Raw genomic sequence first — 25,258 nt, forward strand, 5'->3', positions numbered from 1 at the left:
AACAGCTTAGATATCCATCAACTGATAAACTGATAATGAAAACGAGGTACACTTACACAGTGGGATGTTACCCAGCAGTTAAGAAAAGTGAATTATGGAGTCTGCCGGTCAAATGGGTACAGCTGGAAACAATCATTCTTAATAATACAACCCACACCCCAAAATACAAATGTGTGATTCCTCTCATTTGGGGATGTTCTATTTGAATCTTCTGATATATGTGCATTTCATCTGGAATGCCTATAAAGATCAGAAGAATCAGTGAAGAGCCATAGATGTTGTACTTCAAAGCGTGGGTGGTGGGGGAGATAAAATGCAGTGGTATAAGATTTACAGGGAAATAATGAAACGAGATATGTTAAATTGGGGTAGGGATGGGAGGGATAACTCACATTAAAGGACTTCAGAAAAAATCACATGGAACTCTACTACTGTAGATGTTTCTGAAATATATACATAAAATAGTTTAAATAGAGTTACCCTACAACAGGGTGACTAGATACCACAGGCTAACAAAAAGCCCAGTGCTGGGAATGGGTTACCTCTGTTGGAATGTTAACCAATGAGGTCTCAGAGACCCCAAACATTATAGGCTATTGGTGATTTTCTTGGTTACCCTCCAAAGCATGATGGAAAGACTGTACATAATTGCTGAAGACACCACAGGCTTGAGTCAGAACATAGAGAAATGAGTTGCCACTAACACGGAGAAGCTAGCTAGTGCTGAAAGGTGCTGTGCATCTAACAGTGGAGAAAAGAAATCATCAATTTTACCTATCTTTGAAATCTTGAGAGCTACAATGATTACTGGTCTGACAAGAAACTGATGCAATAGCCACACAAATGTCATAGGTTAACTACTGATTGGATTTCAAGTCTCTGTAAGACGATACCCATACCTGTCACCATTATCAGGGCCAAGACCTGTGGAGGAATGTATAACTATTATTCTGCTAAAGGCACAAAGTATTAAACTACATCCTAATGATATCTGTATACTCATAGATTAATGCATGTCTCAACTCTCATCAGAGAAGCTTCTTTCTTCAGTAGATGGGGATGGACACAGATCCGCAACAGCTCAAGATGCAGAGAGCAACAAACTATGGAATGTTCAGCCATAAATAGAACATCTACACCACACCTCTTCATACTGTGGATCAGAAATCATTGTGGAACAGGAAACAGAAAGATTGTGAGAGTCAGAGGCAAAGGATGACTACAAGGAAATAATGTTGTCTGGACACAGAAGGCAGTTTCACATATGAACTCACAGCAGTTGTGACAGCATGCAAGTTCAAGTCACCCAAAATTCCAGTATGAAGAGGGAGGTGGGCATGAATGAGGAGCTTCTGACAACTGATAGCTGCTGGGGAAGAAGAGTGAATTTTACTTAAATATGGCCCCTCATAGGTCAACCTTGCTCCTGTGGAAGGCCACTTATCCAGGGCAATATGGGTAGCACAAATTTGACATGATGGGTTATTTAAAAAGAGGTCACAAAGCTAGGTAGGTATGGGAGGGGCTATATCTGGGAGGAGTTGAGGGAGGGGATGAATATAATTAAAACACAATATACAAAAAAATTCAAAGAACTAATGAAAAATTACAGAAAAAATACTGTGGATGTTGTTCAGCCCGATGTGATTGTAGTGTTTCTTTAATTTCTGGAGATAGAATGTTTAAATTTGTGTACAGGTATAGATATTCACTAACTGGTTTCACTGGTTGGCACTTAGGAATCTTTCCTACTTAAGAGAGTGTCTCAAAAAAATGATTAATTCTTCTCCTGAGTTTCTCTCTTCCTTTTCATATGTCTTCTACTTTTACTCCCACTAACATTCTTGATTATTTACTAGACAATATCTTCCAGATAATTATCTAGTCATATCAACTTTAGGAGTAATTATTCTTTCTAATTGTTTTATTAAATAATTTTTAAGCCTTTTTGAGATAAGAGCTCATTTCATAGCCCGGGCTGATGTATAACTTGACATGTAGTCCAGGCTGATCCTGAGCTTGGTGAAGCTCCTGCCTCAGCCTCCCCAAAGGTTTTGAATTACAGGTGCAAGATACTATGCTAGGTTTATTTTGTCAAGCTACTGTTACTTATAAAATTTTTCTTATTCAGAATTTTTGTTATAACAGCCAATTTGGACATAGTGTTCTCCATTAGAACTTTCCAAGGATATTTAGTTTTTAAATTTTAAATATATATTCTGCACCTTACATTATCTCTGTGGCTTCTAAAGTTTATTCTGCTAATCTTGGCTTGTCTTTTTAATATTTCTAATGTTCTTAAATATTTGGTTACTGCTTTAATATCTATGAACATTTATGAATGAAGGACTGAGATGACAGCTGACAGAACTGATAAGAATTATCCTACAAGTACATTTATTAATTTTTAACTAATATGGTATTTTTCTTGCCTTCTAACTAATATTTAAGCTTCATATTAAATTTTTGTTTGAATTTTAATAGAAATCATATCATACATTACTGCAGCTTGCCACTTGGCTTAATACATTTGTGAAAAGTGGAAACACTGATAAACACATTATTTAAATAAATATTATTTTGTATTGCTGTGTTGTATGATACATAATACAATATGAATAGACTATTATCTTATTGCCCATTTTCCTCTAGATGAACATTTGAGATCTTCATCACTTTTTTGTTTATTTCTGCCTCGATAAAAATAGGGTTCAGTAATGATTTTGTAGCAGCAAAATCAAAATCTACTCCTAGCAAACTTCACAACTCATTTTTCACATTTAGGATAACATTCAGGTTGAGAGATCCCAACTCAACAATTTTAGAATCCCTAGTGACTAGCCCATCACAGAGTGACTTGCCCTTCTGCCCTCTACTGAGAAACCGGAGACCTCAAGATAAACCTAAAAGATAACCCTCCCTTATCCAGGAACTAGCTCACCACATTTCAGCTCAATGTTTAACTGTGAAATGCCTAAAGAATGCTTGCTTGAGATAACCTTCCTGTTAAGACATAAGCTATCATTTAACTTCCTCATCCGTTATGATGTTTGCTTAACTCCCCAATTCAGTTTTTCCCTTTAAAAAACTCCCAACTGCAGCTAGGGGGTCAAACTCCTCTGCCCCTGCGAGGGTCAAGAGCTTGGCCCCAGTGCACTGGTTCCCCGAATAAACCTCATGTGCTTGCAGCAAGAATGGTCTCTCTTGAATTATTGGGGCGTCGGCTTATCCCAAGACTTGAGTGAGGGTTTCCCCATCTGGGGGTCTTTCAGTGTCACACTTATTTTTTATAGAAATTAATTCTTTAGAAAATATCCAATGGCAAGAGTCTTTAAGAGAAACTGGAGACTGTAAAGTAAAGGTAAGAGAGGAAGCCTAGGTTTGGTGGCACAGACCTGAAATCACAGCTGTGCAGGAGGCTGAGGGAGCAGGACCCCAAGTTCAAGGCCTGCCTGAAAACTGAGGTCAGCCTGACAACTGAGCATGACTCTAAACTTGCAGGGCATGTTCCCCTCCTGCACAGGATCCAGATTCCATCCCAGAGACACAAAAGGAAAAGCAGGCTGGAGAGAGACCTTTTAAGGAAATAAAAAAAATGTATAAATGAAATCTAAATTAACTAATAAAAATAGATTCTTCCAACAAATAAACCTTCGATCAACCTGCCATTAATGCTAAGACACCTTGCTTTTCCTGCTACCGTAACCCCTGGGAAAACAGCCAAGATGCCCCAATTTGTCCTCTCTGTAACAACAGAAAATGCAATGCAGTTAACTTTCTCATCACCTCAGAGACCTTGCTGTTACCTTTGCCTAGTTTCAGGCCCACTTTTCAAAAGACCAGAAGAAAGCATTGCTGGAGAGCATTTCGGCATAAATATTTAGTCTTTCCTTTCTACACAATCACTCTGACCAAAGGGAGTCAAAAGAAATTAGTAGTTGTGACAGCACTATTTGAGGGCTCACAGAGTTTTACAACAGGCAGGTTTGCAATCCCTTCTACCTTTGCATTTTCGATGCAGGGGCAGAGAGCCCATGCTGCGCTGGCTTTCACATCTGGGTGTGGATTTTTGAGCAGGGACCACAACAAGCGAACTCCATCTAAGCGATCAATTATCCTGTGGAGAAGCCAAAAACAGTGGTGTGAACCGTAATCAGTAAATGGATGGGGAAAGTCAAGTGGCCCCCATGGTCCCACAATTTTAGTTTCTCCCCAGACAATCTGCTGGGGTCTCTTTTGATCAGAACTCCCAGAACAGCGGGACTTCCACACTATTGAATGGTCAAGTCCTCTGATTTCAGTTTCAATCTTCATGACCCCAAAAGCACACTGCTGCATGATAATTATGATTCACATAAACTAGAATCAAGCCACACAATGTCTTAGTTAGCTGTCCACAGACTGTTACCTCTATGTAAAAAGTACTGGCTCCTTCCATAATAACATCTTAAATACTCTCCAAAACAAACATTTATGCCTCAGAGTTGTGCACGTACCTTTATTATTTGGTCTGTGTTTAATTGACTTACCTTACGGTATGGCATATTTTAAACTCCTTCAATTCTAATCTAGCATTAGGAATTAAAACCATCACATCACAGTGCATCTTTGTGGGGCACACAGAACACATAACTTGTTTTCCATGTGCTTCCTTCCCAGCAAGCCTAGCACAGCAGACCTTGTTGTAATTGCTTAAACATACTGTAATCAAAACAGCTTCATGACTAACTGAAAAATGAATTATCATCAGAGTGACTCTTGAAAAAATTGCTCCTCCTACTGCAATGATCGCTCAGCACTGAAGAACAAGTGCTGCTCTTCCAGAGGACTCAAGGTCAGTTTCCAACACCCAAGCTGGCTGGCTCACAACTGCCTACCTGGAATTCCAGATCTAGGAGACCCAGTACCCTGTTCAAGAACATACCAACCCACAGACATAGGCATACATGCAATTTTTTAAAAAAGCTAATTAAAATTTAAAGTAAATAAAAATAAAGAAGAAAGCAATCCAGGAAGTCACTCTATGTCAACCTCTAGTCTCCAAATGCACACTCACTCGCGCACACACAGGAACATATACATGCACTATGCACGCACACACAACTACACACACACACACACACACACACACAGAGAGAGAGAGAGAGAGAGAGAGAGAGAGATGCTTTTCCCCAAGATTACACTTAGCTACAAAAGAAAAAAAAGTTTTCAGTTCATTCCATAGCCGTAGAAATTCACCAGCTGCCTCGTCACAAGAAATAAGGGTTATGATCTGTTACCAATGTCTTCAAAGACTTGGTAGAAGAGGAGTGATTTCACCATATGAGGAAAATACCATCAAAACCATTTGTACACATGGGAACTGGTCGGGAGAAGTGAGCCCCACAAGTCAGCTGTATCCCTCCTCTGTTCCATCCCCAGCATGGAATGGCTGACTCCCAGGATTCCTATGTCAGTCACCTGCTCCTGGTAGTCACTCCCTGCTCATAGCTCTGCTGAGAACCAGCATGCTTGATGTACTCAGCTTCTCTCCATTCCCGTTCCTACTATAACTCCCGCAGAAGGCATGGTTGGAGCTTCTGTGTAAGCTCTCTGAGAACAGTGACCCCGGCAGAGATGCAAGTTCAGCCCCTGATATCACCTTGCACAAGGTTCCATCAACCCTGCTGAGCAATTCACAATCATGTCTGATGGCTTCCTGTTGCCTGCATAGTATTAAAACCCTAATTCTGAGTTTAATAATTGTTTTTAAGAAACTGATTTAGTTCTTCCAATTCTCTTATTCAAACAGTTTCTCATAAAACTTCACCACTATTTACTAAACATAAAGGACTAGGCATTCATAAATAATAAATACATTCAGCTCTCATTACCAGGGTTTGTTATGCACCCCAAAGTCAGCACAAATGAACAAATACTGAATGGTTCGGCTGGTGGGAAGATGAGGCCTCTTCCTGGGAGCCTCTGGCCCAGCATTTTCACTAATCCATCACATATACCCTGTTCTGTGTAAGCTTTCAAAATGAAATCTTACTGAATAAACATCGTGCAGCATATATAAAACTCAAACGAAGTTCACCAAACATAAATGTTTGAAAGGTACACTACAGCTTTCTGGAGCTTACATACTCTGGGTAGATAGTCCTTCAGGACTTCTCTTAAGGGCATTTGATGACATCATCACCAATCCAAAGCACAAAGATGCACAGACATGGCATAAATAGAACATTTGTTTACTGGGTAAGAGCTGAAGCATTGTGAGACACACCAGTGATTGCCAGCATTGGGTAGGCTGAGGCAGGAGGGCTGTGAGATCCCATGGAATAATAATCTAAAAAAAGGCAGAGGCCCACCTTTCCCTATCTTAGCTAGAAACATGCTCTGGACAGCTCAGAAATTTTCAGTGTCCTCCCGTGTCCAAACCTCAGAGCAAAAAGCTGAAAGGACATGCATAACTTTTAAAGACTTTTATTTCACGTTTAATTACAAGGGGTAGGCGCACATGAGTGCAGTTGTCTTTGAGGGCCAGAGGCATCAGATCTATGTGGAGTTGCAGTACAAGGTGGCTGAGCCAATGTGAGTGCTGAGAAGTGAATTCAGGTCTTTTCCAAGAACATCTCTCCAGTCCCTGTGATCTTTATTTATAAATAGAGTACAGGGGTTCATCAACACAGAATCTTCAGATGAGGAGGAATGCCTGCATGTTAATTGTCCTTCAAGGAAGTACAGTCTCATGAGGGACTAGGGATCATTGTTGTAATCCAAGCAAACACGGCTCCGCCCCTTGGGAACCTGGCACACCCATCTGGGGCATGACAGCTTACAAACCTTGACCCATTAAGAGGAGAACTCCACCCTCCTCCCTCTCTCTTCTTCTGTTCTCTCTCTGAGGAGACAACTCTTTTTGTCTCTCTCCCTGTGTCTGTGTATCTCTGTCACTATCACTTCTTTCTTTCCTTCCCTTATTTTCTTACCCCCAGTAAACTTTCATAAAAGGCGTGTCTGCAGGTCTGTTTTCCCACCCGCTGCGTCTCTCACCCGTCTTGGTTCCCTCCTTCTGCTGTGGGACCCACCAAGGTTCCCAAGCGCCATATTCACATTGCTAACAACCATTGCTGTGCGTGCATGTGCGCCAAGTAAAGAGAGAGGGTGCTATGCCAAGGCCACAGGAAAGCTGCTCTCCACTTACAGTGCCCCTGTGAGCCGATATCCAAGGCCCATGAGAAAGTCACCTGAAAATCTCAGACTTGGAAGCTGCAGGATCTGGAGTTCCAGGCCAGTGTGGGATACAGAGCAGAACCCATCCTCAGCACAAATACAGGAAAGTAAAACAATACAAACAAATAAACAACCCCCCTTTAGGCCTTCTGGCTTCCTGTTAAACTTTTGTAAGACTCCCCCTGCTTTCCAGGAGTCCAAGCACAGCGCTTTGCCTGTAGTGATGTGTTTTCTCCTCCAGCACGAGGTGACCTCCCTGGTAGAGGCATTCTATATGGTTTGCCATGCACAAGGCTGTGACCACAGTCTGAGGACACTGGTTAAGCAGATCTGAAACAGAACTGTCTTTGCTTATTTCTTTTTTCGGTAAACCAGAAAAGTATCTCCCAACACCAGCGCATTCCTTCAAAAACCTCACACTGGAAAAGCACATGGTTCCATTCTAACCAGTAATGTTTTTATTTGAAATTGTCTCTAGATTGAGCACATATTTACATTGAGGTTTTTGCAAGTTTATTGCTTCTTGTGGAGCAATGGTGGCCTCACAGGTGATATTAATTTCAATAACTACTCACTTTCTGTACATTTACCCCCTTTTTGCAGCTCTTAAATTTGACTGCCAGCTTGCTTTGAATTTGTTTCCAAAGGTACTATCTCTCCACACTCCTATATAAAGGGAATTTTATCGTTATCGCTTGACATCATAAAACAAAGCTTACCTATGCCTTTCCAAGCTTGTCTGTTTTACCATGGAAATCAAACTGTTGGCAGCATAATAGCACTAGGGAGATAGCTAGATGTTCAATTTCTGGCTTTCTTTTTAGTTAATAGCAATCCTGGGTTTGGCGGCACACACCTGCAGCTCCAGTACTTGGGAGATGAAAGCAAGAGGCTCAGGTGTTCAAGATCTTCAGCTGTGTAGAGCATATGCGGCCAGTCTGAAGTACATGAGACCCAGTCTCAATCCACATACCTCCCCAGCAAAAAATGGACAAACAAAAAGTCAAAATTAGAAAAAGATGCAGCTGCTTCTGTCTTCTGGCTTCCTGTGTCGTGTTACCAGGACTGGAAGATGTCTGACTGGCATCCGTGCCCACCAAGGCCACAGATATAAACAATTGGTTTTGTATCACAGGGCATGGGCAAGGCTATTGGTTCTTTCTGGGAAAACCAATGTATTTTGAAATCATAATGTTGCATGCTTTGTAAAATGTTACAGTAAGAGATGCTTCATTGCCCAGTCTCCAAAGCTAAGCTTTTCAGTTAGTTATGCTGGTGACCCTCAGAGCTCCATGAAGTGAAGATGTGTTTCTCTTTCCATCCAGTAGGTCGTCCTGACAGGCGCTGTCCCAATAGTCTGTTTGTATCGTGCAGCACTGGCATTTTGTAATACTCATCTAACAGAATTGTTTTATTGGAAATTGTGAAATAGAGGCTTTCCCCAGTTTCCAGCCTGAGCAGCTGACATTCCACAGTTCCTCTCATCAACTACAGCTTTCCCAAACTCCTCAAATGGACCATGAGTATTTCACCCTTTTTTTGTTTTTTGTTTTTTGTTTTTTTTTTGTTTTATCGAGACAGGGTTTCTCTGTATTGTTTTGGAGGCTATCGGTCCAGCCCAGCCTCGAACTCACAGAGATCCGCCTGCCTCTGCCTCCCGAGTGCTGGGATTAAAGGCGTGCGCCACCACCGCCCGGCTCACCCTTTTGTTTTAGTGCCAGTTGTGATTACTTACTCCTGTGAGCTGACTTCTTAACTCTTCATTGCTTACATTTCATGTCATTAAATCTATCACTTATTTACTTTATGATTTTTTTTTCAGAGTGCATGGTTAATTTTAATATTTTTTTATTTTATTTTCCAGTTTAAATTTAGATAAGAATCAAGGTTGATTCACAAGTCAGTTCCAGGTCCCTCTCCCATTCCCTCCCTTCCTCCCGTGCCCACCCCCACCCCGTTATCCCCTAATTTCTCCAGGGAGGGTGAGGCCCTCCATGGGGGTGTCCATAGTGTGTCATTTCATATAGGGCAGGGCCTAGACCCTTCCCCAAGAGTTCAGGGTGAGAGTGCAACTCACATTGTTCTATTGGAGTCCAAAGTCCGTGTGTATACTTGGGATGGGTACTGATCTGCTGCCCAAGGCTCAATAGATTCCCTAGGCCTCTTCACTGACACCCAGATTCAGGGGGTCTTGATCAGTCCCATGCTGGCTTCCCAGGCTAATGCCTGGGATTCAAGAGTTAACCTTTGTCTGGTCAGCTGTTTCTGGGGGTTAAACCAGCCCAGTCTTAATCCCTTTGATCATCAGTCCTCCCTCTCTGTTACTGGCTTTCTTGAGTTCAGCTCAGTACTTAACCAAGGGAGTCTGCCTCTTCTTCGATCAGCCACTAAATAAAGTTTCTGTTTCCCAGACTCTCTGGCCATAGGATTGTAGGCTGGCACTCCCCAGATCTATGTCTAAAATCCATATATGAGAGAGTACATGCCATGTTTCTCTTTTTGTGACTGGGTTACCTCACTCAGGATGGTTTCTTCTAGTGTCATCCATTTGCCTGCGAATCTCATGATTCCATTATTTTTTTCTGCTGAATAGTACTCCATTGTGTAGATGTACCACATTTTCTCTATCCACTCTTCAGGTGAGGGACATCTAGGTTGCTTCCACGTTCTGGCAATTACAAATAAAGCTGCTATGAACATAGTGGAACAGACATCTTTGTTGTATGAATGGGCATCTTTTGGATATATGCCTAAGAGTGGAGTTGCTGGGTCTTGTGGCAGGTTTATTCCCATTTTTCTGAGGAATCTCCACACTGATTTCCAAAGTGGCTGAACCAGTTGGCACTCCCACCAGCAATGGAGGAGTCTCCCCCTTTCACCACATCCTCTCCAGCATAAATTGTCATTGGTGTTTTTGATTTTAGCCATTCTGACAGGGGTGAGATGGTATCTGAGAGTTGTTTTGATTTGCATTTCCCGGATGGCTAAGGATGTTGAGCACTTTCTCAAGTGCCTCTCAGCCATTTTAGACTCCTCTATTGAAAACTCTCTATTTAGTTCTGCAGCCCACTTTTTAATAGGGTCCTTTGGTGTTTTGGAGACTTGCTTCTTGAGTTCTTTGTAAATTTTGGAGATCAACCCTCTGTCAGATGTGGGATTAGTGAATATTTTTCCCATTCTGTGGGCTGCCTTTTTGTCTTGCTGACTGTGTCCTTTGCCTTACAGAAGCTTCTCAGTTTCAGTAGGTCCCATTTATTAATTGTTGATCTCACTGCCTGTGCTACTGGTGTTATGTTCAGGAAGCTGTCTCCTGTACCAATTCGTTCAAGGGTACCACCCACTTTCTCTTCTAAGAGGTTCAGTGTGGCTGGATTTATGTTGAGGTCTTTGATCCATTTGGACTTAAGTTTTGTGCATGGCGATAGACATGGATCGATCTGCATTCTTCTACATGCCAGTCTCCAATTATGCCAGCACCATTTGTTGAAGATGCTTTCTTTATTCCATTGTATATTTTTAGCTTCTTTGTCAAAGATCAGATGTTCGTACGTGTGTGGGTTAATACCCGGGTTTTCAATTCGATTCCATTGGTCTACCTGTCTATTTTTGTGCCAATACCAAGCTGTTTTCAGGACTATAGCTCTATAATAGAGCTTGAGGTCAGGGATGGTGATGCCTCCGGACGTTGCCTTGTTGAACAGGGTTGTTTTGGCTATCCTGGGTCTTTTGTTTTTCCATACAAAATTGATTATTGTTCTTTCAAGGTCTGTGAAGAACTGTGCTGGGATTTTAATGGGGATTGCATTGAATCTGTATATTGCTTTCGGCAGGATTGCCATTTTTACTACATTGATCCTACCTATCCAAGAGCATGGGAGATCTTTCCATTTTCTGAGGGCTTCTTTAATTTCTTTCTTTAAAGATTCAAAGTTCTTACGATACAGGTCTTTCACTTGTTTGGTTAGCGTTACCCCAAGGTATTTTATGTTGTTTGTGGCAATTGTAAAGGGTGATGTTTCTCTGATTTCTCTTTCAGCCCTTTTATCATCTGTATATAGTAGGGCTACTGATTTTCTTGAGTTGATCTTGTAGCCTGCCACTTTGCTGAAGGTGTTAATCAGCTGTAAGAGTTCCCTGGTAGGGTTCTTTGGGTCATTGATGTAAACTATCATATTGTCTGCAAACAGTGAAAGTTTGACCTCTTCCTTCCCAATTTGTATCCCCTTGATCCCCCTTTGTTGTCGTATGGCAATAGCTAGAACTTCAAGGACCATGTTGAAAAGGTATGGAGAGAGTGGACAGCCTTGTTTTTAGAGGAATTGCGTTGAGTTTCTGTCCATTTAGTTTGATGTTGGCTGTTGGTTTACTGTATATAGCTTTTATTATGTTTAAGTATGTCCCTGTTATCCCAGATCTCTCCAAGACCTTTATCATGAAGGGGTGTTGGATTTTGTCAAAGGCTTTTTCAGCATCTAGTGATATGATCATGTGATTTTTGTTTTTCAGCTTGTTTATATGGTGGATTACGTTGATGGATTTTCGTATGTTGAACCATCCCTGCATTCCTGGGATGAAACCTACTTGATCGTGGTGAATGATTGTTTTGATGTGTTCTTGGATCCGATTTGCCAGTATTTTATTGAGTATTTTTGCATCAATGTTCATGAGGGATATTGGTCTGAAGTTCTCTTTCTTAGTTGTATCTTTGTGTGGCTTGGGGATCAAGGTTATTGAAGCCTCATAGAAAGAGTTTGGCAAAGACCCTTCTGCTTCTATTGTGTGGAACACTTTGAGAAGAATTGGTATAAGCTGTTATTTGAATTTCTGATAGAATTCTGCACTGAGGCCATCTGGACCTGGGCTTTTTTTGGTTGGGAGACTTTTGATGACAGCTTCTATTTCCATAGGGGTTATAGGTCTATTTAAATTGCTTATCTGTTCTTGATTTAGTTTTGGCAATTGATAGCTGTCCAGGAAGTCATCCATTTCCTTTAAATTTTCGAATTTTGTGGAGTACAGGTTTTCAAAGTATGACCTAATGATTCTCTGGATTTCCTCAGAGTCTGTTGCTATGTCCCCCTTTTCATTTCTAATTTTGTTAATTTGCGTGTTTACTCTCTGCTGTTTGGTAAGTTTGGACAAAGGTTTGTCTATCTTGTTGATTTTCTCAAAGAACCAACTCTTCGTTGCGTTGATTCTTTGTATTGTTTTCCTGGTTTCTACTTTATTGATTTCAGCCCTCATTTTGATTATTTCCTGGCGTCTACTCCTCCTGGGGGAGTGTGCTTCTTTGTGTTCTAGAGCTTTCAGCTGTGATGTTAATTCTCTGGTATAACTGTTCTCCTGTTTCTTCATGTGAGCATTTAGCGCTATGAACTTCCCCGTAGCACTGCTTTCAAAGTGTCCCATAGGTTTGGGTATGTTGTGTCTTCATTCTCATTGAATTCGAGGAAGTCTTTAATTTCTTTTTTATTTCCTCTTTGACCCAGGGATGGTGCAGTTGAGCATTATTCAATTTCCATGAGTTTGTAGGTTTTCTGCAATTTGTGTTGGTGTTGAATTCTAATTTTAAAGCATGGTGGTCTGATAAGATGCATGGAGTTATTCCAATTTTTTTGTAGCTGCTGAGGTTTGATATGTTGCCAAGTATGTGGTCGATTTTTGAGAAGGTTCCATGTGGTGGTGAGAAGAAGGTATATTCTTTTTTATGTGGATGAAATGTCCTATAGATATCTGTTAATCCCAGTTGGGTCATTACTTCTATTAGCCCTTTTGCTTCTTTGTTGAGTTTCTGTTTGGTATTCCTGTCTAGTGGTGAGAGTGGTGTGTTGAAATCTCCCACTATAACTGTGTGGGGCTTTAGATGAGATTTAAGTTCTAATAATGTTTTTTAACGAATGTGGATGCCTTTGTATTTGGGGCATAGATGTTCAGAATAGACACTTCCTCTTGGTGGGTTTCACCTGTGATGAGTATGTAATGACCTCCTTCATCTCTTTTGATTGATTTTATTTTAAAGTCTAGTTTGTTAGATATTAGGATTGCTACCCCGGCTTGTTTCTTGGGTCCATTGGATTGAAAAATTTTTTCCCAACCTTTAATTCTCAGGTAATGTCTGTCTTTAAGGGTGAGGTGTGTTTCCTGTATGCAGCAGAAGGAAGGGTTCTGTCTTCGAATCCAATCTGCTAGTCTGTCTTTTTATGGGTGAGTTAAGGCCATTAATATTGAGGGATATTAATGACCAATGATTGCTCATCCTTCTTCGATTTGCGATGGTTGTTGTTGGTGGAATTATGTGTGGAATTTCACCCCTTTGTTCTTTTGGCTGTTGGTAGAGAGAGATTCTCTAATGCTTATGTTTTTCTGGTTGTAGTTAGCTTCCTTGGGTTGGAGTTTTCCTTCCAAAATTTTCTGTAGGACTGGGTTAGTGGACACATATTGCTTGAATCTAGTTTTGTCATGGAATATCTTGTTTTCTCCGTCTATAGTGATTGAGAGCTTTGCCGGGTATAGTAGTCTGGGCTGGCATCCGTGGTCTCTTAGTGTAGGTAGAATATCTATCCAGGACCTTCTGGCTTTCAGCGTTTCCATGGAGAAATCAGGTGTAATTCTGATAGGTCTGCCTTTATATGTTACTTGACCTTTTTCCTTAGCTGCTCTTAATATTCTTTCTTTATTCTGTATGTTTGGGGTCTTGATTATTATGTGGCGAGGGGATTTTTTTTGTGGTCCACTCTATTTGGTGTTCTGTAGGCTTCTGTACCTTCATTGGCATGTCTTTCTTAAGGTTGGGAAAGTTTTCTTCTATGATTTTGTTGAATATGCCTTCTGCCCCTTTGAGCTGGATTTCTTCTCCTTCTTCTATACCTATTATTCTTAGGTTTGGTCTTTTCATGGTGTCCCATATTTCCTGGATGTTTTGTGTTAAGGATTTGTTGGATTTAAGGTTTTCTTTGGTTGATAAATCCATTTCTCCTAGCGTATCTTCAACACTTGAGATTCTCTCTTCCATCTCTTCTATTCTGTTGGTAATGCTTGTATTGGTAGTGCCTGTCTGTTTGTCCAGCTTTTCTATTTTCTGCCTTTCTTCAGATTGTGTTTTTTTTAATGACTCTATTTCAGTTTTCAACCCTTGCAGTGTTTGCATTGCTTCTTGCAATTTTCTGTTTATCTGTTCGTCCGTTTGTTGCCTTTTATGAATTTTTTGGTTTGTTCTTTCTTCCATTTCTTGCATTTTTTGGTTTGTTTTTTGTTCCATTTCTCGCATTTTGTGCTTTGTTTCTTCTTCCATTTCCTGCCTTTTTTGGTTTGTTTCTTCTTCCATTTTTTTCATTTTTTGCTTTGTTTTTTCTACCATTTCTTGCATTTTTTGCTTTGTTTCTTCTTCCATTTCCTGCCTTTTTTGGTATGATTCTTCTTCCAATTCTTGCATTTTTTGCTTTGTTTTTTCTTCCATTTCTTGCATTTTTTGCTTCATTTCTTCTTCCATTTTCTGCCTTTTTTGGTTTGTTTTTTCTTCCAATTCTTGCATTTTTTGGTTTGTTTTTTCTTCCATTTCTTTGAGGGATTTTCCAATATCCTCTTTTAGGGCCTCTATCATTTTCATGAAAGTGCTTTTAAGGTCGTTCTCTTCTGCTTCGTCTGCATTGGAATGTTGGGGTCTTGCTGGTGTGGAGTCTCTAGAATCTGGCGATGTCATATTTGTTTTTCTGTTGCTGACTGTGTTTTTGTATTGTCTCTTTCCCATCTCTTCTTCTAGTGGGTGCAGAAAGAGCCCCTTACTGGTCTGGGGACCAGAGTTCCCTTTTGGTGGGTGCTAGCAAGTCCAATAATCTGGTGGTTCTTCTATTCCTTGTCCGAATGCTGGTCCCGTGGGTGGAGAAGAAGAACAGGAATCTGGGGCGCTTATCCTCTTACCTGGTCCCCTGGACCCTATGCTGGGTCCTGTTGTACTTGATCCAGAACAGCTACTCCCCTGGTCTCCCTGGGTCCTCTGGTTTCCTGGTCTCGTTGGTGGGAGAGAAGACCTGGGGTCTGGGTGCTTGGCTCCAGCCGGGATTGGGAGCTCTGTGCAGGTCCCAGGCGATCTGCAGGCACTGGAGCACAGGCCGGGAAGCCGGCCTGTTTACCTGATGCTGCTGGATGAACCACCGCTTCCCTGGACTCCCAGCTTCCTCTCCTTTCCTGGTCTCGTTGGTGTGAGCAAAGATCCGGAGTCTGGGGTGCTTGGCTCCCGCCGGGATTGGGAGCTCTGTGCAGGTCCCAGGCGATCTGCAGGCACTGGAGCACAGGCTGGGAAGCCGGCCTGTTTACCTGATGCTGCTGGAAGCTTACTTTATGATTTTAATCTTTAGCATATCTTCAGAATAGACTTCCATGCCTCCAAATAAAAAAATATTTATTTTGTATTTTATGTATTACTCTACCCTTAATTGCTTAATTACTTGAATTTTCTTTAATCATTGATTTTATCCTAAAATTTAATAGTTGATTATATAGACAGTACCAGCTGTACAAATGTATATATTATACATTATACATTATAATATATATATTATATATTATTCGTACCTCTGTTATGACTGTGTGGGGTTTAGTAGTGCATGTATGAACTCTATAACCTACTGATTATATATTCCTTTTTTCTTGACTACAAATTTATATAATTAAACTCTCTGCATCACCACCACCCCCAGTGTGTAATGGATAAATAGGAATTCCAGGATGATAAAACTAGAAATAAAGAATTCATGTGATTGGGTTACAGCAAACTGGCCATGGCAAGAAAGAACAGTGTGAACTTACAGGCCATTAAAGGGGTCACCCCCCCAAAAAAAATCAGAGACAAAATAGACAAAAAGAGGGGGAGAAGACAGAAACAGCAGTCAAATGCCTGTGGAATGATATTGAATGAAACAATATATGTATAAATGGAGTAGCAACAAGAGAAGAAAAGAGGATATTAGTGAAAACAATAATCGAGATTGTTCTAAAATTGATGAGGACATCAATTCAAAGGTCCAAGGACTTCAATAAACCCCCAAAGGGTAAACAATAATAATTGTTTAAGATCCACACCTGTGCACACATATTCCAATTATTAAATTCAATGATGAAGACATTTTGAAATTAGCAAAAGATCCAAGAGCTCCCCCTTGCTCAGGTCAGCTATATCTCCTCAAATCTATAATGACTACCTCTATTATGGTATCTCCTGTACTTCTCTCCTCTATTATTCCCCTGACTTAACCTTCCTGTCTCCCCATGTTCTTCTCTCTCCTCCTCTTCTCCCCCTCTCTTTTTCCTGGCTCCCTCTCCTCTCCCCCCATGATCCCAATCTTGTCTCAATCCCCTTCTCTGGGGTACCATGGATATCTCTCTTAGGGTCCTACATGTTTCCCAGACTCTCTGGCAGTGGGATTGTAGGCTGGCACTCCCCTGATCCATGTATAAAATCCATATATGAGTGAGTACATGCCATGTTTGTCTTTTTATGACTGGTTATCTCACTCAGAATGGTTTCTTCTAGGGCTGTCTATTTGCCTGCAAATTTCAAGATTCCATTTTTTTCCTACTGAATAGTACTCCCTTGTGTAAATGTACCACATTTTCTCTTCAGTTGAGGGGCATCTAGATTGCCTCCAGGTTCTGGCTATTACAAGTAATGCTGCTGTGAATACAGTGGAACAGATGTCCTTGTTGTATGAATGTGAATCTTTTGGGTATATGCCTAAGAGCAGAATTGCTGGATCTTATGGTAGATTGATTCCCATTTTCCTGAGGAATCTCCATACTGATTTCCAAAGTGGCACTCCCACCAGCAGTGAAGGAGTGTTCCCCTTTCTCCACATCCTCTCCAGCATAAACTGTCATTGGAGTTTTTGATTTTTGCCATTCTGATGGAGTGAGATGGTATGTCAGAGTTGTTTTGGTTTGCATTTCCCTGATGGCTAGGAATATTGAGCACTTTCTTAAGTGTCTCTCAACCATTTTAGACTCTTTTATTGAGAATTCTCTATTTAGTTCTGTAGCCCACTTTTTAATTGGATCCTTTGGTGTTTTGGAGACCTACTTCTTGAGTTCTTTGTAAATATTGGAGATCAGCCCTCTGTCAGATGTAGGGTTAGTGAATATCTTTTCCCATTCTGTAGGCTGCCTTTTTGTCTTGTTGACTGTGTCCCTTGCCTTACAGAAGCTTCTCAGTTTTACGAGGTCCCATGTATTAATTGTCGAACTCAGTGTCTGTGCTACTGGTGTTAGATTGACGGCTGTGAAGCCAGTATGGGACTGATCCAGACCCCCTGAATGTGGGTGTCAGTGAGGAGGACTAGGCAATCTATGGGACCTTGGGTATTTATCCCTGGCATACAAATGATCTTTGGGTGCCCATCCCACAATGAGGGATGTTCTTTCAGCCTGGACTCTGAAATGACAGACTCTGGATATCTCCCATGGAGAGCCTCACCCTCCCTGGGAAATGGAGTAGTAATTGGGTGGGGGGCTGGGGGAGTTGGTGAGGGAGCAGGGAGCGTGGTAGGAGGGGAGGGAGAGGGAGCTGGGATTGACACATGAAGTAACCTTGTTTCTAATTTAAATAAAAAAATCTAAAAAAGTATTCCCAAACAAACAAAAAAATTAACAAAGAAAACAGGGTATGTAAATGCTGTATATAAAGAGCATTTATTCCCCATAGCTCTGAAGGTTAAGAAAGTCAGACATAAACAAACACTTTAGTAGATTGGTACTCAGAGAGAGCCAACTTCCTGACTTATTGAAACTGTGTTATTGCTATGTCCTCACATTGCACAAAGACGTAAGGAATCTTTATTGGAGTCTCTTACAAGAGCCCTGATTCCATTTATGAAGACTCCAAACTGGTGATAAGTCCCACTACCGAATACCCTCACATTGAGGATTAGATTTCAACATTTGAATTTTGGAGGGACACAAAGATTAAGTCTGAGGACATTAGGGAGTTACAATACACATAGAAGCTGATTTCTCAACAGAAAAAGGACAAGAAGACATCAGGATGACACTTAAAAAGTGTGGGAAGAAAATTATAAAGTTAGGCTTCGATATACAATGAAAAATATCCTTCAAGTGATAGTAAAAATCTTTACCCTTGCCCAAGTCCTAGAGCCATGATGTCAGGTAAAGCAAGCAGTCATCTAAAGAAGAGGGCAATGTGGCTTCAGGCTAGCACAGGATTAAAAACAAAAATGATACTGGGGGAATCTCTTGGAGGTAGGAGGAAATAGTTATGAAGCTTCAGACTCTAGACAGTGTGGTTAAAGCAATCTTTGGAAGTAAAACCAATGAGGAAATTAAGAACTCTTGAGTGATGGAGAAGACATTACTGAGAACATACAGAGATGTGATTACAGCCTGGATACTGTGAAGAGAGTGAGAGCATAGGATAGCAGCCTGGCTTTGGACATCAGAGGCTGAGCTGGATGAGGGACCAGTGGCTTCACAGGAGAATACAAAGAACACATGGCATCTGGACAATCCATCATGGCAGTCATGTTTTGAATGTGAAATTTCTCCCAAAGGCTCCGTCTAACAAATGGTCAGGGGTGGGGGTTTGGGAAAGTGATCAGTTCATGAGATTTCTGAGCTAACTGATGCATTAGTCGATTCATGAGGTGCTACTTTGACAGCGCTATTGGGGGGGTAGTAGAAAGTAGGAAGCGGGGCCTGTTTGGAAAAATTGAGGGGCACATCCTTGAAGGGTCTACCTTGTCCATATGACCTTCCCTTCTCCCTCTGCCCCTCCCTTCCTTGACATCTCCTGGCACCGTGAAATACGGAGCTTTGCTGCACTGCGCTCCCTGTGCTGTGCTGATGAATTTCACAACAACTTAAAAAAAACAGTGGAGACAGCTATGGAACCTGGAAGCCAAAACAAACTTTTCCACTTTTAAATTATTTTTCTCAGGAATATTGTCACTACAACAAAAACCTGAATAACTTAAGGATGAATCAGTGTCTGAGCAGGGTGAGTAGAACATCTGCAAAGGGGGGCAGGGGGGGGCTGCTAAAGATGGAAGATCTGGAAATTCTGGGAGAATGAACAGAGAAAGGAGACAGAGGAGGCATCTTAGTGGCCATGGAAAAGAATTCCAAACAGAGAAAAAAGATAAAATAAATACAAGAGAATTCCAAACAGAGAGAAGAAAAAAAACTATGAATAAATTCAAAGGAATTCCAAATAGAGAAAAAAGTACAAATGAGAAACTCATAATCTATAACTGTGATTTAAAAAAATTTACAAGTCCTTTTTCAAGAGTTTGTAATTTTTTGTTTGTTTTTTGAGACAGTGTTTCTCTGGGCAGCTCTGGCTCTCCTGGAACAACTCATTTTGTAGACCAGGCTGGCCTTGAACTCATAGAGATCCACCTGCCTCTGCCTCCCTAAATACTGGGATTAAAGACATGCATGCATCACCACCACCCAGCAAAATAAAAATTTTAAACAATATAAATATAGAGAATACTAAACAATACATTTGTCTGGCCTGACTTAACATTTATTCTTGTGTTATTTAGTTGGGATTCTCGTTTTTTCTTAGTTGGGATTGAACTCCCCAGGGCCTTGAATGTGCTAGGAAAGTGCTCTATCACTCCCAACCACAGTCAGCATTTCATAAGTGATACGAGAACTATAGTAGAGTCTGAGTGTATATTTACAAAATTAGGCCACATACCTGGGAAATAAAGCTAAAAATAAAAATCTAAAATCACAGAAAAAGGATTGTCTGCCCTTACTGTCTTAATCAGAAATTGATAACATGGCACATGGAAAACACTGGAAGTTTTAGGAATTAAGCAACAGTTGTTAACTTCTACATGCCAAAAAATCAAACAGAGGTCTCAGAGAGACCAAACAGATATGTGCAGACCAGTGTTTATCATAGCATTGTAAACAGTGGCTAAATACAAAACCAGTGTACTCTCCATCAGCTGTTGAATTCTATGATTAAGAGCACTTGTTACACCTGCAGAGTTAGTTTTGGGTCCCAGCGCCCAAAAATCAAACACCCAAACCCATTCAATAAAAAGTCCAGATAGATTTACTAGTCAATTATATCAAATATTTAAGTCATAAATAATTGGATACAAGTTCTATCAAAGAAAAAGGAAGAAATTATTTTCTCAATGTCTTTTATAATGCTGAAACAAAACTTGACAAAATATTATAAGAAAATGAAATCAATACACCTACATGTAAACACAAAATTAATGTGAAAGGGCTATTAGTGTATGTGCTGGTTGAATTTTTGCCAACTAGACACAAGCTAGAGACATCTGAGACAAGGGGATCTCAATTGAGAAAATGCCTCCATAAGGTTGTAGTCAAGCCTGTACGGCATTCGTCCTTAGTTATTGATATGGGAGGCTAATGGCCCTGGGTGCTATAAGAAAGCAGGCTGAGCAAGCCACAATGAGCAAGCCAGCAATCCTCTATGTACTCTGCACCAGTTCCTGCCTTGAGTTTCTGCCTAATTTCCCTGGATGAAGCAAACCCTTTCCCAAGGTGCTTTTCATTGTGGTCTTTTATCACAGCAATGGAAAAGTACCTAAGAGCGCATGATTTTATCTCAAAAATAGAAGATTGGCTCAACTTTGCAAAATCAATCAATTAATAGCAAAATAAAATGATCTGATCATCTTGGCAGAGGCACAAAAACTATGACAGGCATATAAACTGGTTAGGGATGGGAAGGAAATTGTCATCATTTGCAGATAACATGATTTAATATGAAGACAATTATGGTATCTACCAAAAATTACCAGCAACAATAATAGGCAATCTTCCTAAAACACATGAAGATATGCTAAGATATTTGAACACACACACACACACATACACACACACACACACACACACACACACACACGGTGGCCTACACCTACGAAAATGAGATTTAAAATAATTAATACTCATCATGACATTAACAGTTACTTAGAAAAGAACTAAAATGCATATTTTCTACATTATGGCTATAAAATATTGCAATGATAAATTAAACATCTAGATGAATAGAGATATCATACATCACATTCACAATCTCAATGAAATAGCAGAAGTGCCTTTGTTTCTGAACTCTGGCCTGGGCAGCAGAAGACCGCGAAGGGAAGCTAGTCATGTGAAAAGCATTACAACAGGAGGCACATGTTGTGCCCTAGCTATGGCTCTAAGGCCACCACCTTCAGAAGTTGACCTGTGGCAAAAGCAGCTGCCTTACCAAGCACAAGAGAAAGTATGACTGAGAGCCAAGGCTGAGAGACCAAACACTGCTGGGCAAAGGAGGCACCTAAGCATTGTGTATCACAGATTCAGACATGAATTCTCCAAAATTAAAAAGAAAAATGCATTTCCCCAAATTAATTGATATTCCTAACAATAATTATTAAAATTGCACAACTTTATAAAATTTAAAGTGATTCAAAGTTTTATCTAGAAATCCAAACAATAGCCCAAATCATCTAAAAAAGTTGAAAGATCCATAATATTTATTACAAAGCTATGCTTGTCAAAACAGTGAGGTCTGGCTAGTTCCTGCTTTAGGCTGCAATAGCCAGGGGAGAGTAATGACAATGTTGTAATTGTTTATTTCCCTTCCAATAATTTGCTAAGGTGTTCACCTGCATGGTGCACTTTTATTTGTACATATATACTTCACAGCTTAAGAATTTATTGTTGGGTTGGAGAGATGACTTTGTGGTTAAGAGCATTGTCTGCTCTTCCAGAGATTCTGGGTTCAATTCCCTGCAACCACATGGTGGCTCACAATCATCTATAATAGGTTATGATGCTCTCTCTAGCATGCAGGTATACATGCAGAGCACTCAGACATAAATATATATTTTAAAAACTTACTGCTTTCTTTTCACTATGTACACATGTGTCCTTTCTCACAAGAAGAGTAGAGAGTCATCCACATATGCAGCTACTGACTTACATGCATATCACAATTGACTGCATTTAATGTGGAGAACAAACATCTACTCATTCCTCAGGTGGGGAACACCTAGCACTTATTTGAAAAGGAAATGTGAGGAACTGTAGAAATGACTCAGCAGTTGAGAGTGCTTGCTGTTCTTCTAGAGGATATGAGTTCAGGTCCCAGCACCTGCATCTGACGGCTCACAACTGCCTGGCAATCTGCAACCCATTTCTGACTTCTGTAGACACATGTACACACACACACACACACACACACACACACACACACACAAATTAAAAATAATAAACTAAATATATTTCTTTAAAGAAAATGAGATTTGGGACAGAGAGGTTGCTCAATGGTTAAGAGACTGACTGGTCTCCCAGAAGACCTAAGTTCAATTCCCAACACCACATGGCAATTTACAACAGTCTATAACCACAGTTCTAGGGGATCTATTGCCCTCTTCTAATCTCTTTATGTGCCAGGCTCACAAGAGGTGCACAGACATAAATTCAGGCAATATATCATACATGTAAAATAAAATAAAAATGTAAGGGTAAGTGATTCACTTATATTTTAGTGTTTAGCTTTAATCTATATGCCTTTAAAAGCATGCATATGAAACAAGAAAAATACAAAATACAGAAAAATGTTAAGATTAAGAACAAGTAAGCCATACATTTCACGTTTGTATAAACCCTGAAAACTCACATACCCTGGTTTTACAGCAAAAAGCATATCTGGGAAGCCATGGAGGGATTCTGTATTTTCTGTGTACACCTGAGCATAGCTGGACTATTTTCCTTTAAAAAGAACAAATAAACCCGATGCAAAAATCTTTTAAAGCCATATAAATGCAGCATAATTATATTTAAACCACAGAACATAGGAAATTTAGAGTTCTCCATCCCATAGTGTCTTTAATTCTATCCTTGTGTGCACTGTATAAAGAGGCTTTCACTGACTGATCGCATGACACTGGGCCCTGTGACAGTCAGCTCAACAAATGTTCATTTTACTGTGTGTGGGAGGAAAATATGGGATAAATTGTGGGAAATTTGTGTGCCAGTTAAGTAAATGTTGGGCAAAATTTCTTAGAATCCCGGGTATGACAGACTTCACCCTGGTTTCTTCTAAAGAACATGACATTTAACTCTTTTACAGCATACTTACACTCAAGGGCTGACCTTTAAATGTTGAGGTTATTTTGATACAACAGGAAATCCAGAACATCAGGATCTCAGCATGTTGTGAATCATGCATGCCAGGCATTTTGTGTAAAACATTAGGGACTGAGAAGATCATGAAGATGTATGAGTTTATCATTTATTTTTCTTATAGAAATGGAAAAAAGAAAAGTAAAAGTAAAAGCTCTTTTAACTATTGAAATTTTGGGGGTCCTCTGAAAATTTGTGTTTTTGAAAGTTGGTTCTACATTAAGATGAAAAATAAATCCTGGATTCTGCCTTTCTATATGGGCTGTCCAACTAACACTCATACCAGAGCTGTCAAGTTCAATACTCACATGGCATAAATATAATAATCTACAAAGAAAAATATAAGAGTATCAGACTAATTATTTAAAATTGTGTTTAATCATATATAATAAAGATGTCTGAGTGTTTTTATATTTTTTGAGAACTTCATACATGAACACTATATCTATTTCACTCCTTACCCCTGCTTTCTCCAAATTATTCCCATGTCTCTACTCTCAAATTCATGGTGTCTTTTTTAATAGTTATACATATACACATGTGTATATATGACTTAATGAGCCCATTTAGCATTGTTCATATATACATATATTGGGTATTCTGTGTGGGAGCTTATCCCTAGAGATTCATTTTCCATGTCATGCCTAGGGGATACTATCCAGCGAGAGGTGTCCTGGGCCATTGGCAAGGCAGCAAGTGGAAGGAAGCATGATCAAATCTAGTGAAAGAGAGTGGGAGCCAAAAACATTACAGCTAATCAATCACACCTATGTATTTAAATCCAGTGTCAACTCTTAACAACTTCTGTACCTGAGTCACAAATAGCCATTTTGATGACTCTATTGGAAGACACTGAATAATTAAAATATAAAAGGAATTCATCAAGAACCCAATGATTAGTATGTGTTATGTGTATAGATTTATTACCCTACTGTGTGTATGTACACAATGATTATTGACCTAAGATTACAGAAAAGGGGGAGCACAGGCTGGAATAATAATGTCTAAATAATAAGCATTAAGTATCATGTGATTAAACCATGGGAGGAGGAAAAAAGAAATAAAGCAAGTCTACTGATAACTATTTAGATGAGAGCTGTGAATAAAAAGATAGCAGTAGCTACAGACAGGGGAGAGGGCTCAGTAGATAAATTAATTTACAAGTATTACATTTATTCCACCCAAACATTTTAGTCACATCGATAAATATTTGTGAATGACTTAATTCACTTACTGAACTAAATGTTTGCAAAGTCAACTCACCAAACAAGATCCATATACACACTCTATATGAAAGACCAATAAAATGTATTAAGAAAAAAAACTAGTCTAAGATGTAACAGGCAAACCATTAGGGAAGCAGGGATAACATCTTGATATCATATCATGCAAAGCAGAAAACAACCCCAAGTGCATTAACTGTGAGCAAGACTAGCAGCTGGAATATCAAAAGTCACAACCTATGACAATTAGAAGAATTTATGCATCAAATAATTTAGGCTCTGTCTTTAAAAGCCCAAACTACAAGTTATATAAAAAGATGGGAACACACAGCTAACAGAGCTTGCTAAGTGGTTTTAAGCTTCAGTTGTAGAGATCAAACGCACACAAAAATGAGTGAGAAGACCTAAGCCGCACTAACTCTTAAGAATAGACCTTAAAACTCTATAATGTTTTAACAGTTACATTTTTATACCAATGTCACAAAAGTTCATCTTTTATTAGTTCAGAAAGAAGCCATCAAAGACTGGGGAGATGGCTCAATCAGTGTGGTGGTTTAAGCAAGAACAGGCTTATATGTTTGCGTATTTGGTCCCCAGTTGGTGGAATTGCTTGGGAAGGAACAGGAGGTGTGGATATGTTGGAG

General features: G+C 39.9%; 1 protein-coding gene across 4 annotated transcripts in view; it reads right to left on the reverse strand.

Annotated features, from left to right (window-relative positions):
• Odad2 (outer dynein arm docking complex subunit 2) overlaps nt 1-25,258 on the reverse strand; it is a 147,300-nt gene that overhangs the window by 46,748 nt on the left and 75,294 nt on the right. For 3 of the 4 annotated variants that reach the window (XR_005880642.1, XM_040755252.1, XM_040755255.1), the window contains one exon: nt 4,003-4,117. The exons of the other annotated variant lie outside the window; for it this stretch is intronic. Coding sequence is in view for 2 of the 3 variants with exons in the window: in XM_040755252.1 (XP_040611186.1) it covers nt 4,003-4,117 (115 nt within the window). In the remaining variant the exon portion in view is untranslated. The remainder of the gene's footprint in view (nt 1-4,002; nt 4,118-25,258) is intronic. 4 annotated transcript variants of the gene reach the window in all.

This window comes from Mesocricetus auratus, unplaced genomic scaffold (assembly GCF_017639785.1).
Source record: "Mesocricetus auratus isolate SY011 unplaced genomic scaffold, BCM_Maur_2.0 Super-Scaffold_100013, whole genome shotgun sequence".
NCBI lineage: Eukaryota > Metazoa > Chordata > Mammalia > Rodentia > Cricetidae > Mesocricetus > Mesocricetus auratus.